Source organism: Uloborus diversus, chromosome 1 (assembly GCF_026930045.1).
Source record: "Uloborus diversus isolate 005 chromosome 1, Udiv.v.3.1, whole genome shotgun sequence".
In the NCBI taxonomy this organism is placed as follows: Eukaryota; Metazoa; Arthropoda; class Arachnida; order Araneae; family Uloboridae; genus Uloborus; species Uloborus diversus.
Genome location: NC_072731.1, coordinates 166,513,571 through 166,528,570, shown reverse-complemented (window position 1 = coordinate 166,528,570; position 15,000 = coordinate 166,513,571). Strand labels below are relative to the sequence as shown.

The following is a 15,000-nucleotide window of genomic DNA, read 5'->3' as shown; positions in this document are numbered from 1 at the left end:
ACATCGACCTATAATACACCTAAAACCCTTTTTCTTTAAAAATAACAAATTAAATTAAAACTTTATATCTTTCACTTTTCTTTTATAGTCTTATATCAATGTTCATTTTGTAAATGAATTTAAATATCTAGAGAGAATTATTTAGGTTTTAGATCAAAATTAGATGCGCAAGGAAAGGGCATTCTCCTCATATTTAGGTTGATTAAAACTAAAAGTTAAAAATTCAGCTTTTATTTAGGTTTCATAATTCTCTGGGTATTTTATAATCCTAGATTATTAATAATAATCTTGATCAATGACTGGGAATTGAGTAAATTTTTATCGCTACATCAATATATTTAAATAAATAAAACTGAAATTTTATACTAATAAGAAAACAATAAAATATAATTTTAAAAGAAATTTCTTAAGGGTTCTGATTGCTGCGACATCTGTTCCGGTAAATTTTAAAAACTGGTACGATATTTTTATTTTTGGAAGTTTCAAAGCTAGAAATGTTTCAAGAATGCAATATTTTGAAGCAACTAAAGTTGTCCATGTAATTATTAACTTTATGCAATTTAATGTAACTTATTTATTTCTTGGGAACTTTCAAATTAAATAGAATATATTATCAATTATATTACACAGTTTCTGGTTCCAAGGGTTCAGCACACAAACTTTTTAATTAAATACCATTTTCCACTAGATTTTGTTGTATAGTACAGTTGTGAGATGGTAGGGGGACGTGGGGGGATTTGAATGGTGGATCATCGTTTTAATGAGTTTTGTTAGTAGGAGGTGAGGAGTAAGATACAGGAAATAAGAAAAAGAAGTAGAGGCAAGAAAGTAAACGTACAGCAAACAGAATCAACTGAATTTCAGATGACTCCTCAAATATTATAGATAAGGCAGTTCTTGCTGGACAAGGGGTGTCATTTTCTGTTCGTTTTCTTGGTAGATCAGCAGCCCTATTTTGGTCTAAAATCTTTTTTTTTGTCACAAATGAGTAAGACCGGAATTTTTTGTATGCACATTTATTATTCTCAAATACTGAGGGGGCCTTTTAACGAGTTCAAAATATTGAGGGGGACGCGTCCCCCTTGTCCCCCGTGCCAACGACGCGCATGCTCTCCTGTAATACAGCGCACTTAGGTTTTTCCTTTGGATACTGAATGCTTAGAAAAAGCAAAGCATTTGTAGTCTTCCTAAAAAATACAATGAATGTAAAAAACCTTCTGAAATACAAAAAAATACACTTTCAGTGATTGCTGCTTAGATCAGTATGCTCAATAATTTTTCAGCATTGAAAATAGTTTCTCATTGGTAAAACACATGTGCATGCAGCAATTCTGCAGTTTTTTACTTTAACAATGTTCATTTTATCTGCTAAAATAAACTGTTTCAAAGCATTTAGTACCCAAAGGAAAAACTTTTTTGCTTAAAAACTTCTAAATAATATTTTTTTTATGCCTTTCACTTTTACATGATCTATTACAGAAAATATTTTAGAACTCTTCAAAATTCAATCTGCTGTTTTTTTTTTCTTTTCTGATTGACAACTTGTTGATTATTAAGGAAAAACATTTATATACAACACAGTTCTAATCCTGATAATCAGTGAAAATTGAGTGAAAATTGATTTTTAGTACACAAATAAATGCATTAAAAAAAAAGTAAGACATGGGATACATGGCTATCTATTTAAAATAAGAGGTAAAATTATAAACTAATGAAAAAAATTATTGACTTCTATTTCTATTCTGGGAAAAACATATTTCTCTTTTAATGAAATATACAATGTTATTAAATATGAGAAAATTCCAATAAATATGAGAAGACATTGTTAAACATTTTAATTTTTAAACTCAACTCAAGCCCTTACTTTTAGAGGGTTTTTTGTGAAATTGTTAATGTTTTCAATGTCTGAATAACTAAGCAATTCATCAAAAACTTCATTGTACTGTATTAATAAAGAGCTTGTTTGAAGGGGGGGGAGGAACATACCTGGAAACATACGAATAAGACATAAAATTTGTTTTATCCATTTTGTTGCAGTTTTACCATTACTCAAAATTAAGCCAATTAAGATCAATGAAGACAAAATCTTAGCACAAACAGCATTCAAATAGAAGGAATCCTAGAAGAAAAAAAAATAACTGCACTTAAATATAGTTTGAAAAAAGAAATCAATATGGTGTTAAAAATTAGGAAATACGAATATTTTTATAACATATCTATTCATGCCTATTACTCTAGAATCATAGGAAATCCAACTATTTTTGCAAAAGCATATGAAAGGGACAACGCGAAAAAAAAGGCTCGCAGAAGGTACTGTATTCAAAAGTTAAACAAAAAAGTTGTAAATTTACCAAGTTAAAAGGTAGGGTGCAATGAAGTTTTCCTCACACTAATTACATTGCAAATATTTATGACATTTTTTTTTATAATTAAAATATGGCAAAATAATTTGGCACTTTTTTACAATTTGTACAAATTTCTTGCATTTCACTACTTCTTGCAGTACATGCAATATAGGTTTTGGGGTACTTAATATTAAAAAAAAACATCTCCTGTAGTTAGGATAATTTTGTCTTTGTTTGGTTTAAGCACATTTTCCTGAAAGAACCTTTCTAACATTTACCTTCGTTAGGCCCCCCCTCCCCCAATTTGGATTTAGTGTTTGAGCATTCCCCCTGATTCGCAAAACCTGGTGCCAATGACCACTAATGGTTTTATTCTGCTTGAGAAAAACTATCAAGAAATTGACATAAGCAATAGTTTCACGTACAATTTCACATTTTCATGGTAGCACTTAAAAACTGCATCAGAGCGCGTAGATAGTTTTTACAAGAAGAGCGCAAGAAATGTCAGAAAAAGAAAAGAACAGGAAAAAAAAAATGATATCTCTGTTAAAGAGGAGGCCAAGTCAAGGGGACACATCAACTAAAGGTTTTTTCAAAAAATCTTTTGTACACACAATAAAAAACTTTTAAACATACCTTTTGATGCTTTAATTTCCCACAAAAATGATTGTAGAAATTTATTAAGACTGTAAACAGTGATTTAGTTCTAGAACGAGAATAAGGTTGAATAAGTTTTTTTGGGCACACAAACATAGATAGATAGAATTACTTAAAATTAGAAATAAAATTTGCTATCAATTCATAATTAATAATAAAATAACATTTTTGAAATGCTTAAAGATTTAATTTCAAATTACTTGTAGGGAAAAAATTATGCAGTAATTACGCAGGAGAAAGAATAACTTTAATTGGAGCCAACCTAACCTGGAAGAATTGCAAAGGCTACTAAGACCTACCACAGCACTACAACACAACAGAATCACAACATTTTGGTATTAAGGTGAAAAGAAATGCAATTGACATAAATTGTAACAGTTATGATCAGATACTAAGAATAACTAAAATCTTAGAAGTCAGAAAACAATTTTATTTCTTAGAGTTTATAGGAAAATTGAGTGTAACAAGGCTTTTGAAAGATTCTTATTTTGAAAGAACAAGTTGGACCAAAAAGATTCTTTTTTTAGTGGTGGGGGAGATATCTACCATATATATTTGCATATAAGTCGAGAAATTTATCGCAAAAAAAAAAAAAAAGTTTAAAGCTAGAGCATCGACTTATAAGTGGGGCAGAATTTTTGAAAATATCCCCCCATTTTTCCATATAAAAAAAACATTTGAAAACGTGATCATTTTCAAGATTTTATTTCATCCCTTTTAAGCAGTTATTAAAGAAGTAAATACTTAAAAAATTTGCAACGTTTTTATATGGTATGACTGCAGGGACTGATTTACACACTTGGGTGCATCGGGGCACTAACAAGTATGGTGCCTCCCTACACAAAAAAAATATGAATGTAAGTGTTGGATATTATTTTGATAGAAAGAAAACTTTAAAATATTGATTTCATACGAAAAAAGTTAATAATTAAGACGTTTTGCAAAGAAATTATTTAACATAAATCTAAAATGAATTTATGGTTTTCATGTTAGAAATTTTTTTTACAGTAGCAGATGGAAAAACTATGATACAAATGGTAAAGGTAAATCAAAATGTGCTTTCTGCGCATCAGTGATTCTTTATATATACTCTCCTTTGTTTTCCTGTAGTAAATTCATCTATAATGTCCTCATAATCACGTTTTGTGGTCAAACTTCCTTCTATTAATTATAGAGCTAATGAAGATAATTTACTATCAGAAATGAGAGTATGCAAAAGGACACTTAATTCTCTTCAACAGCGCAAATGATCGTTCTCCACTACAATTGGAGATTGGCAAAGTCAAAAACAATTTCAGGGCTGTATCTACATTGGCAAAAGTATCCATTATACCAAGTTTATGGATTTTTTAAAACTTTTCGGTGATTGAATTTTCTTTTTCAACGATTGAATTAATATGAATAAATTCATCAGGAATATATTCTTCCAAATCACAGGAACAAGATTTTTGAAGGTCTTTTTCACTTTCTCGAATATTTTGCTTGTCGCATTCAAACAAGCAAGAAAATTTCTTTAATATGCCATCATATGTTGACATTCTGAATTTTAGTGAAAAGCATGAGATCACTGATCACAACAAAATTATTTTAGCTCACTTCGTTTTTTCACCTACATTCGCAGATGATGCTTGTGTTTGAATAGAGTTACCACTTAACCCGGTTAAGTTGATTGATGATGTGATGATGACGTCAATGGTTAGTGTGGTGATGCCTATAATATGCTTTCATTTAATAAAAAAATTGTCAAATGACAAAAATACTTTTCCCTTTAGTTGGAGGCCCCAAACACTAGTCCCTAAAAAAGAAAAAAATGACATAAATTTGGTGCCCCGGGCCCTGTTGTAAATCAGTCCCTGTCTGACTAAAATAAAGAAAAAATAATTACAGTAAACAGCCGACTACACAAAAAGGGTGGGACTCGCCGTATTTGTGAATTTTCCCGATAGTCACGAATTAATGCTCATTTTTAAAAAATGCTCAGGGCTCAGAGTAGACTTTTCCAAAATTTTAGGGAAATTTTAGGAACTTTTGACAAAATTTTAGGAAAATTTTAGGGGCATTTTAAGTTACAATCTCTTTTAAACAAGCAGCCTGACCATAATTTATTAAACAACAACCAAACTTAAATAAATGTTATCTCATAGCATGCATAATCAACTTACTTCAATTACTTCTGTAATAAAAAAAAAAAAAAAAATAAAAAAAAATAAAAAAAAAATAAAAAAAAAAAAAACCAATTTACATCACATATTAAGGTAAACAATATTTAAACTAAATCAATTATATTAAGTATAAATACATTTTAAAACAACAACTTTTCGACATACCTTCTTAAAACTAGTGTTGAACTCGAATATGATTCTATAATAAATTTTAAAGAAAAAGCCATAAAAAAAAACTTTTACATTTTATAATGGTGAATTCAAAATTCTTATTTGCATCTCATCAAAAAAAAAAAAAAAAACGTAATCTGCTACTATGAAAAAACAGATCTGACCACGCATTTGATTCATCCAATAAAGTTTTCAAAAGCAATTTTGGGGTTGAATTACACTGATTAAAACTTCTATTTTATCTTAAGTCGTTTTTTCAAAATTTGATCTTTGTCAGTTTCGAAGATGGATAACTCTGATTCCAATTTTTGTAACTGACTAGTGCCTTCAAGAATTAGGTTCTGTGCAACTGTCATTTGTACAATATTTTGAGTTACTGTAGCATTCTTCAGTCTCACTGTTCCCTCTTTTATCAGATCTAAAGCTAATTCTTTATTCTTCTTCAGCTCATTGATTTTTTTGTTATTTTCTCTTATCTGTAAATCAAGATCATTTTTAATGTTTTTAGTTTCTTCTTTTTCAAGTTTTTCCTTTGTCATTTGTTCCTTTTCTTTTTTAAGTTTTTCTTCTTCTTTCAATCTGTTGATATACTCCTGGTATGATTTATGCGAATCTTTCACTACTTTTAGTAATGTTAAAGTGATAGGTACATTCAGTACCCCACCATAACTTCGAATAGAATCTTTCACTAATCTGAGTGATACAATAGTACGTTCACTGTGATTCACATTTATCATAGCTTTATTGAATGAAAAATGCCTCTCAGGGTCCGCATTCCCATGTGGCAAAATCATAACAGTTTTGATTACTTCAGTTATCTTTTCATATTTTAGCCAATTGCTAGTATCTTTCAGAAGAAATAATTGTCTTCAATATCCATCTACTCGTATTGCTTCAGATAGATTTTCACGAGCAGTAACAACAAATATGAAAAGTTTCCACTCTTCTCGAACATTATCAATAAAGTCATTCGAAAAGTTTAAATAACGAGCAATTCGTGTAATTGCATGAACACTGTTGGAGCAATCGTAAGACTTCCCAGGGTGAAACAGTTCTAAGTCCTTGAAAAACTGATCATCAATCCAAATTTGATCTTAAATACTTGACAGTTTTTATAAGTGCCGAACAAACATTCAAGAGAAAATTTTCTTTCTTGCTTTGAGAAAATTTTTCTAAAAATCCTTTGGCTGACATACCAATTTCAATTGAAGTTAACTTCTTCCAATTGCTGCCGTCGTCAACATCAACATCTCATAATTCTGCACCTTCCTTGGAAGCAACAACTTCATCCTTCAAAAACTGCATCATAACCTGTCGGATCAGCTTGTTCATTTCATCAAACAACAGATGTATTTTCGGTGATTCGCTTTGAAAACAGAGTGAAAAGGCTTCAAAATGCTTGTGCGAATAAGCAATGAGAGCTAAAAAGTATAATGTTGATTCATCCTTCAAATTTTCACAAATACGCTTACATCTGTTGGAAGCACTTAGCTGTTTATCCAGCAACTTTTGTTTAGGCAAAAAATTTAAAAAATATTCAAGTCACATTGGCCCATTGCTCAACCAGCCTCTGAGCAACAGGGCCAGCTGAAAGTCATCTGCTACTGACATGTTTCAACAAAAACTGTGAGGTTTCTTGTGTGATCTCTTCTATACACTTGAAATCTTCTCTGCGAACAGCAGTTTTTACGTTTTTTTAGGAACACCAACAAAATTTTAGTATAATTTTAGGAATTTTAGGAGCTGTGAAAATATTCAGGAATTTTAGGAATTTTAGGGAGAATGCGAGCCCTGAATGCTATATGGCTACAGCATAAATTTTACTGACATAGAATCAAAATAAAAGCAACAATTTAAAAAAAAAATCGTAACAGCGAAATCAAAACCTTTACAAAAATTGAGATGGCAAAAGCAAACCTTTTTGGTGCAAAAAAAAAAAAAAAAAAAAAAAGCGGACGTTTTTTACCATAAAAATGTTTGTTACATTTTATTTTCCTCCTTCTTATAACCATCAAAGTCAAAATTAGCGGCAAAGCGCTCCTGTTATTTTTCAAAAGTAGGGACTCCACTCATACGTGGGTTTTTGATTTTTTTCCTAAAAGTAGGGGGCCTGACTTGTACGCGAGATCGACTTATGCGCAAGTATATACGGAACTTCAAAACTCAAAAATTTCCTTTCTGCACCATAGAAAAGAACTAAAACTAACCATATCTCCCTCTAAATTTTTTTTAATGGCTACTGCTCTCCCTTTCCATGTAGAACTTCATTCTTCTTTTTTTGTAGCAGACAAAAAATAACATTTTTGAAAGTTGATTTCAATTTTAAAAATTCCTAAAAACATACATTATCATTTAAATTTATCATTAAATACTTGCAGATGAGGAGTAACATTATTCCAATAGTTCAAAAAGAAAATATTACACAACTTTGAATATTACAAAGTATTCAATGGGACATTGTAAAAATTTCATAGGTACATAATTAATTTCACTTTAAATAGTAAAAATAAACTAAAAGCAGTACTTGTCTTTGCTTTGTTTCTGCAATACTTTGTTAACTTCAGTGTCAATGTTCCTTGAAGGAAAGAGTAACAAAAATACATCAATACAAATGGAAAGTAAAAAAATCAAACAAACACAAACAATGAATTTGCATTGAAAAGTGAACTACTTTTCCCCATGGAAACCGATTTCAGTACAGATTAGAGTTATTAAAATTTGACATTTTTAATAACTTATTAATTAATGGCTGAGGAAGAAATATTTTACATTTTTGCAAAGAAAAAAGAACTAAAAGCAAGGAAGTTCTAATTTCTAAGGAGGGAGGCTTGAGCCCCCACTTGCCCCTCTACATGGGCGCCCATGAGGGTAATTGCAGTTTCTGCAAACTTTTCTCCTACATCTCTGTACCTTTTAGCATATAGTCTAAGAATTTTCATGTAGCATGCGAGAAGTGGTAGGCTCTTCTCATGACAAGGATTGAACCTATGTCAACTTGTTATAAGACAATGGCCCTAATGACTAGATCACATGACAATCTTATACAGCTTGGGCCTTTACAGGAAAAAATGATCCTGTGGGGTCCACAGACTTCAATTCTTCATGTCCTACATTCAGGGATGAGTGTGGTCAGGGCGGGCAAAAGAGGAAATCCAAAAAATAGTTGCAAAGACATGCACAAAGGACGATGCCTAAAAATGCATTTTAAAAAAAGCACAAATCTCAGACTCATCATTTAGGGGGCACAATGCCTCTGCCTCTAGGGGGCTTTGAAAATTTGAAGAATGTTTTAATAAAAAATGAGCATAGTTTTTGCAGTTTTCCAATTAAATTTGCATTGAGTATTCATTCTTTGTTCAAGAGAAATTCGAAATAACGAGCATGACAATTTACCAGTTTCAAAGCCACAAAAACTTTTCCATTCTTATTCGTTTCAAATATTTGAGAAGAACCTAATATTGCACAGATTGTTTGTTGTCAAACCTAGTATTCTAGTATTTTTCAAATTACAGAAAAAAAAAAAAAAAAAAAAAAACACCAAGACCACAGAGAAAACAAATCAACTAATTTAACAGGTGCATTCATCAAGTTCTTTCGCTAATGAATTTATATTTAACCAGTAACAAAAATCAGCACCATAAAAATATTCAGAATTCTGGGACATTCTCCCCTCTTTTTTAGTTTTCAAAATCTGGATGTATGCTATGCATTTCTGTGAAAACTAAGAAACGTCTGGAAACATCACAGTTTTCAACAAGATGAATTAAAGATCCCTAAAGTTACAAAATTAGTTGATCATAAAAACTATAAAATCTTAAAAACTTGAACAATCTGTAAAACGTAAAATGTTTCATATTTGCGAAAGTACTTCATATGCTTTCTTAAACACATAAAAAGAGCATGCATGGGAAGTTTTATTAAAATCTGAGCCTGGGTGTCAAACCAGTTTCCAACCCTCCTTTCTTTATGTGGGGGGGGGGATAACACTGCATGGTATAAATGAACAACAACTAAAAAAATGATTAAATAAATTTCTAAAATAATGAATAAAATAAGCTGGGTTAAGATAGAATACTTAATAATAGAATATAAAAGGACTGATATAAATGCAATTTTTGGCGAAGTCTGTGTTTCTATTTTGGCATGTTTCAAAAAATATGTTTAAGGCGAAAATTTTGGGAGATGAAGATCAAGAGGAAATAACAAGGGAACATGAACCAAAAATGCATGATAAGTTAGAAACTTTTCATATTCATAAGAAATACAGAATCTCTTTAAGGCCTGAAAAAGTAAAACAAGGAGGAAAACCTCACAAACCAAACATAGAAAACCAGAATTTCAGCGAAAGCGAGAAGAATATCATCTCTACTGTTCAATGTTGTGGTATTCCACAAGCTTTATCGAGTCAGCAGCAGCCCTGTCAATAACTGAAACCTCCTAAATTTTAAGAAAGACTAGTGGATCTGACAGATGTTGTTATGCTCAAACTTTGTAAATTGAAAAACTTAAATCCAGTAAGTGTTTGAACAGTTTTGTTGAAAAAAAAGTGTAAAAAGAAAATATTTTAAAGATATTTGGTGTCAAAGTGCTTACGTTTATGATAACTTGATTTATCTAATGCCCACTTGAGCAGTTGTTTTATTAACTTTTTTCTCGCGTACTTGAAAGATCTTCATATCTTGCATGGATTATTTCTTCAGCCACACTCAAAAGGTAAAAATCTTAATCAGATATTTAGTGCAAAAGCTAACTACCCAGTACATTTCAAACAAACAGGAAATCCGGTTGCAGCATCCCCCAACAATTTAACTATAGAAAAGCTATCGTTAAAAAAACGATAAAGGTAAAAACAGTTCCTTGTATAAGTGAAAATCCCTCCCCCCCCAATGTAAAATAAACATATTCTTCAGCTAAAATGAGTAAACTCTTTAAAATTCAAAAACAATTCTTTGCCAAATAAACATAAAATTACATTAACAGTAGCTTTAAAATCTAAAATAATCCTGCAACTGTGTTGTTTATCGCCTAAGTCACCAAGCCACCATGCCACTGTAATCCAGCTGATTAGTGAGTAAAGCAAACTTTGATCGATTAGCAGTTTGATCTTTTGAACGAAAACTTTTAAATCCCGCTCTCTGGCTGAGCATTTGCTTCAATCACTATCTTTCCTCGCAAACTTGAATGATTTTCATATATTGCCTGATTTATTCTTTCCACCAAAGATAAAAATCTTCCACTACACTGATCCTTTGGGTACAGAACTACTCTGTTGTGATTTATCTGGACGGAAATAAAATTTGTTTCTTCTATAAATTCCACCATTTTTTCCTTTCATAATATACTGATTAGTCAAATATACTGAAAGACTTCTTGCCAGTAGCGCCGAAACACTGATGGATTTCAGCCGAGAAACAAATGCTGCTAAGTATGGTACTTTCTGACCAATTGATTAGGAAAATCTGAGGCAAAGCAGAGCTGACTTTTTTATTGTCCTTTGGCAATGGGTTAAATATTTATTTCAGTTCTCGCTCAACAATAGGTTAAAATAAATATCAATCATTTGGGAGATTTTACCATTCAATGTTTATATTAATTAATCAATTAGCAAAAACGTTTCTGATTTGATATATTGCGACTCTAAACCATTCTCAAATTAACTTAACACAAAAACTTGATCAAAATCGGTCCAGCCATTTAGAAGCCTTACGGTTACAAACACTTGTACAGAAGAAATATATGTATTAAGATAAGGCTCAGACACTTAACCAACATCCAAATCTAGATTGTTCAGCTAACTAAAAAAAGTTTAACAAAACATAGATATGTTAGTAAGAGAAGTAATTTCCAATGAAACATATGCTTAATTCACTTAAAGATTAATTTGGAATAAATTTAAGGCTCATTTTTGAATTTATTCTTTGAAAGTTATCAGGAAAGCAAAATCAAGAGTTGAGGAGGGTTTAAGTTGTGATGGGGTGTACAAGAGTTTTGAGGGGATTAATTTCTTCACTTATGACATCATAGTGAAACAATTTTAAATCAAAACTATTTTCAAGGAGTGCATCTCAACAGTTGACACTAACAAGACACAAGCTATTATACAGCTTGAGGATTTTGTATTTTCCAGGGAGGAGGTTTTATTTCATTTGAAAAAGATTAAAGCAACTAAAGCTCCGGGACCAGATAATATTTATCCAAAAATTTTAGTTGAATGTGCAGAGGAATTAGTGGATGTTATTTTGAATATTTTCAATGCTTCTTATAACTCGGGGACGGTGCCAGAGGACTGGAAGCTGGCTAACATAACGCCACTCTTCAAGAAGGGGTCTAAAGGTCTTGCTGGGAATTATAGACCTGTAAGTTTGACTTCGGTGATTTGTAAGATTTTCGAAACTTTGATCAAAATTAAGATCATGATGTTCTTAGAGACTAATAGTCTGTTGACTAGTTTGCAGTATGGTTTCAGGAAAGGTAAATCCTGTACTACTAATTTATTGCATTTCTACGACAAGGTTACCTCAGCTTTAGATGACAAAAAATGTGTGGATGTTGTTTATATTGACTTTCAAAAAGCTTTTGACAAGGTACCGCATGTTGCTCTTCTCAGCAAGTTAGCTGACATTGGAATAGGAGGAAAAACTTTACTTTGGGTTAGAAATTGGCTTACTGGTAGGAAGCAAAGAGTAGTTGTGAGAGGAAATCATTCTAATTGGAGTGATGTTTTAAGTGGGGTTCCTCAGAGATCAGTTTTAGGGCCTCTTTTGTTTATTATATTTATGAATGACATCAATGAAAATATTTCTGGAAGCATGAATTGTTTTGCTGACGATGTAAAAGTTATGGGGATTGTCGAAAATGAAGAACAAGTAAAACAGCTGCAAGAGGATTTAGATCATATTACTAAGTGGGCAGATAAATGGGGTATGGCAGTTAATGTAGGGAAATGTCAAGTGCTACACTTATGTCATGGAAATAAGCGTATGAGATATCATTTACAGGGTTCAGTCATAAATCAGGCAGAAAATGTTATGGATCTGGGTGTCCTTATAAATCAGGACTTCAAGTTTAGTCAACAGTGCAATATTGCTAGTAACAAAGCCAACAAAATGCTTGGGTTCATCAAGAGATCTATTTCAAACAAATCTAAGAAAGTTCTTCTGCCTTTATATAGGAGTTTAGTAAGACCTCATTTGGAGTATGCTGTTCAGTTTTGGTCGCCTTATCTGAAGAAAGATATTTTAGTATTGGAAAGGGTTCAAAGAAGGGTAACTAAATTAGTAAGGGGACTCTCAGATTTAGATTATGATATCAGACTTAATAGGCTTAACATGTATAGCCTGGAGCAAAGGAGAGTCAGAGGGGACATGATTCAGTTATTTAAATTTATCAAAATGAAAGATGTAAATGGATTAAATTTTTGCGGGGAAAGCAGGACAAGGGGTCATTGTTTTAAGCTATTTAAATCTCAGGCTAACTTGGAAATCAGGAAAAACTACTACTTTAGCAGGGTCGTGGGCACTTGGAATAGCTTACCGGAAGAGGCGGTAATGAGCAAGGGAGTGGATAGCTTTAAGAGGGCCATTGATCTTCATTGGGGACTAATTAATTGACTAGGACCAGCCTAGCTGGGCCCAGAGCCTGTTGCTGGTCGTCACATTTGTATTTGTATTTGTATCTGAGAACTTTCGCAGTAATCTTGCCATTAATTTTAGACTTTGGGCAGATTATTTTAGAAATTAAAAATTTAACTATACTTTATTTGAAAAATATTTCATATTGTAAAAACATAATAATACAAACATCAACAAAAACTGTAAATCTTCTAGTAAGTAATCAGATGCAAATGTTTTGTAAAATCGGTCTGAAACAGAAGCTATCCATGGGAAAATTATTTCTTCTTTCATCTTGCTTCGCGGTATGCTTTCTATAAATCCTGAAAAATAAAATAAATGTGTGAAATACAATTTGGACATTATGTTTCTAGATTGCATACACAATGCACATATTATAGTACTGATTATACACTAGTTAGGCTATGAGTTGGTAGAACACGGCATCAAGTTTCTGCATTGTATTAATACATGCACAAGCACTTTTAATTTTGGATTAAAACAGAATATATGTGTATTAAGATTTTCCTCTTTTCCAAAATGCAGACGATTTATACAGTAATCTTAAAGAAATAACGAATTTGTGGGAAGTATTTTAACTTTTTACCGTGTATTTTTTCACATTTTTATAATGAAACTTTTATTTGGTCCCTTTCACTTAGCTATAAATGGGAACAACTGTATAACTATCAAGAAATTTTAATTTTTTTTTGTAAAAAAACAATTTTCCTATTTGTTTTTAAAATTATCTTGACATTTTTTTTTCTCAGTTTTAAAATTTTTGGAAACATTACATATTTACATCTAATCCTTTGCAAAGAAAATTTGAAAGAAGGAAATGATTAATATCAGTCATTAATGTTAAATAAGTGGTCCTTGCCACATTTCATGATACAAAATTTTCATTTCATATCTCAGGCACTGAACATCATTAATTATTTCATCAAACCTTTTCTTCCCCCAATGATTTCAGATGAAAAGTCTTTCCCCGGAAGACTTTTCCTTTAAAAGCTCACATCTCTTTGCATAGAAAAAGGCGTTACCTAAGCAGTAAGTAACCACTAAGCCAGGGATAAGACTACATGAAACATAACAATAGCCGAATTATGCCTAGTAACTTTGAGAACTTATTTAAGGAGAGAAATTCAATTTATTGTTCCATTCTTCATGAAAACTATTAAAAAAATAATAAGTTGCAGACTCACAAAAGTTACTCAGCACTGTCAAAACAATAAAATTTGTTCAATATAACTGTACCATGTGATTTGCAGTAGGATTAGTTGAACTATTTGTTGGTTAAAAACTAAATTGAATAAACACCTCTTTATTTTAAAATATTTTAAGTATTTCCCACTCAAATTACATTTTATACACTGTATTATATGTTTATTTTTATTTAAACGTGTCATCTGTGACACACCTGTCAAGGTTAGCCATCATTGGCGTGGATACTGTGAAAGAAAATTGTTACACACGCAAAAATTGACTATCAGGTGCACCCACAAATAGCCCTTTAACTCCCCTCGTAGGCACCCCTGCATTAATTCGACTTGAAACAAATTTTCTGCATTTAATACATATACTTCAATTTCTCTAAATTTAAAAATTAATGAAATTGCTTTTCTAATCGTCAGAAAATGTAGCCTATCTGAACTCGGGCCTGTCCCAACAGGTTTGAACAATCGGCGCGGTACAGTATTCTTGTTTTTGAAGCTTCAAAACATGCTTTTAAAAATCCATAATGCATTGTACATATCAGATTTGAGAATGTTGACTAATACAAACACAATTAATATTTATAGTTTACTAACACTTTTTACAAACAAATAACATTTTTTTACCAGAGTCGTTAAAATTTTGCGCGATTTCTGCTGCCGACGCAGAGCAAAACAAAAACGCATGCTACAATTTCTTTATTTGTTGCCAGCAAATTTCTAAACTAAATCCAGAGAGACCCAAAACTTAACTTTAATCTGATGTTGAAAGAAGGATTCTGTACTCTTTTTATGGAGATAAATTGAAGCATTTGATTAACTTTTATATTTTTTAAGCATG

The 15,000-nt window shown here is 31.4% G+C and overlaps 1 protein-coding gene across 1 annotated transcript in view; it reads right to left on the bottom strand.

The window, feature by feature from the left end:
- The window catches only part of LOC129233368 (uncharacterized), a 56,520-nt gene extending 41,661 nt beyond the window's left edge, over nt 1-14,859 (bottom strand). The window contains exons 1-5 of the mRNA XM_054867410.1: nt 14,787-14,859; nt 13,136-13,268; nt 7,860-7,910; nt 2,982-3,051; nt 1,987-2,119 (exon numbers count right to left, since the gene is read on the bottom strand). Coding sequence (XP_054723385.1) covers nt 1,987-2,119; nt 2,982-3,051; nt 7,860-7,910; nt 13,136-13,239 — 358 coding nt within the window. The 5' untranslated portion in view covers nt 13,240-13,268; nt 14,787-14,859. The remainder of the gene's footprint in view (nt 1-1,986; nt 2,120-2,981; nt 3,052-7,859; nt 7,911-13,135; nt 13,269-14,786) is intronic.
- Between the last annotated feature and the right edge of the window lie 141 nt (nt 14,860-15,000).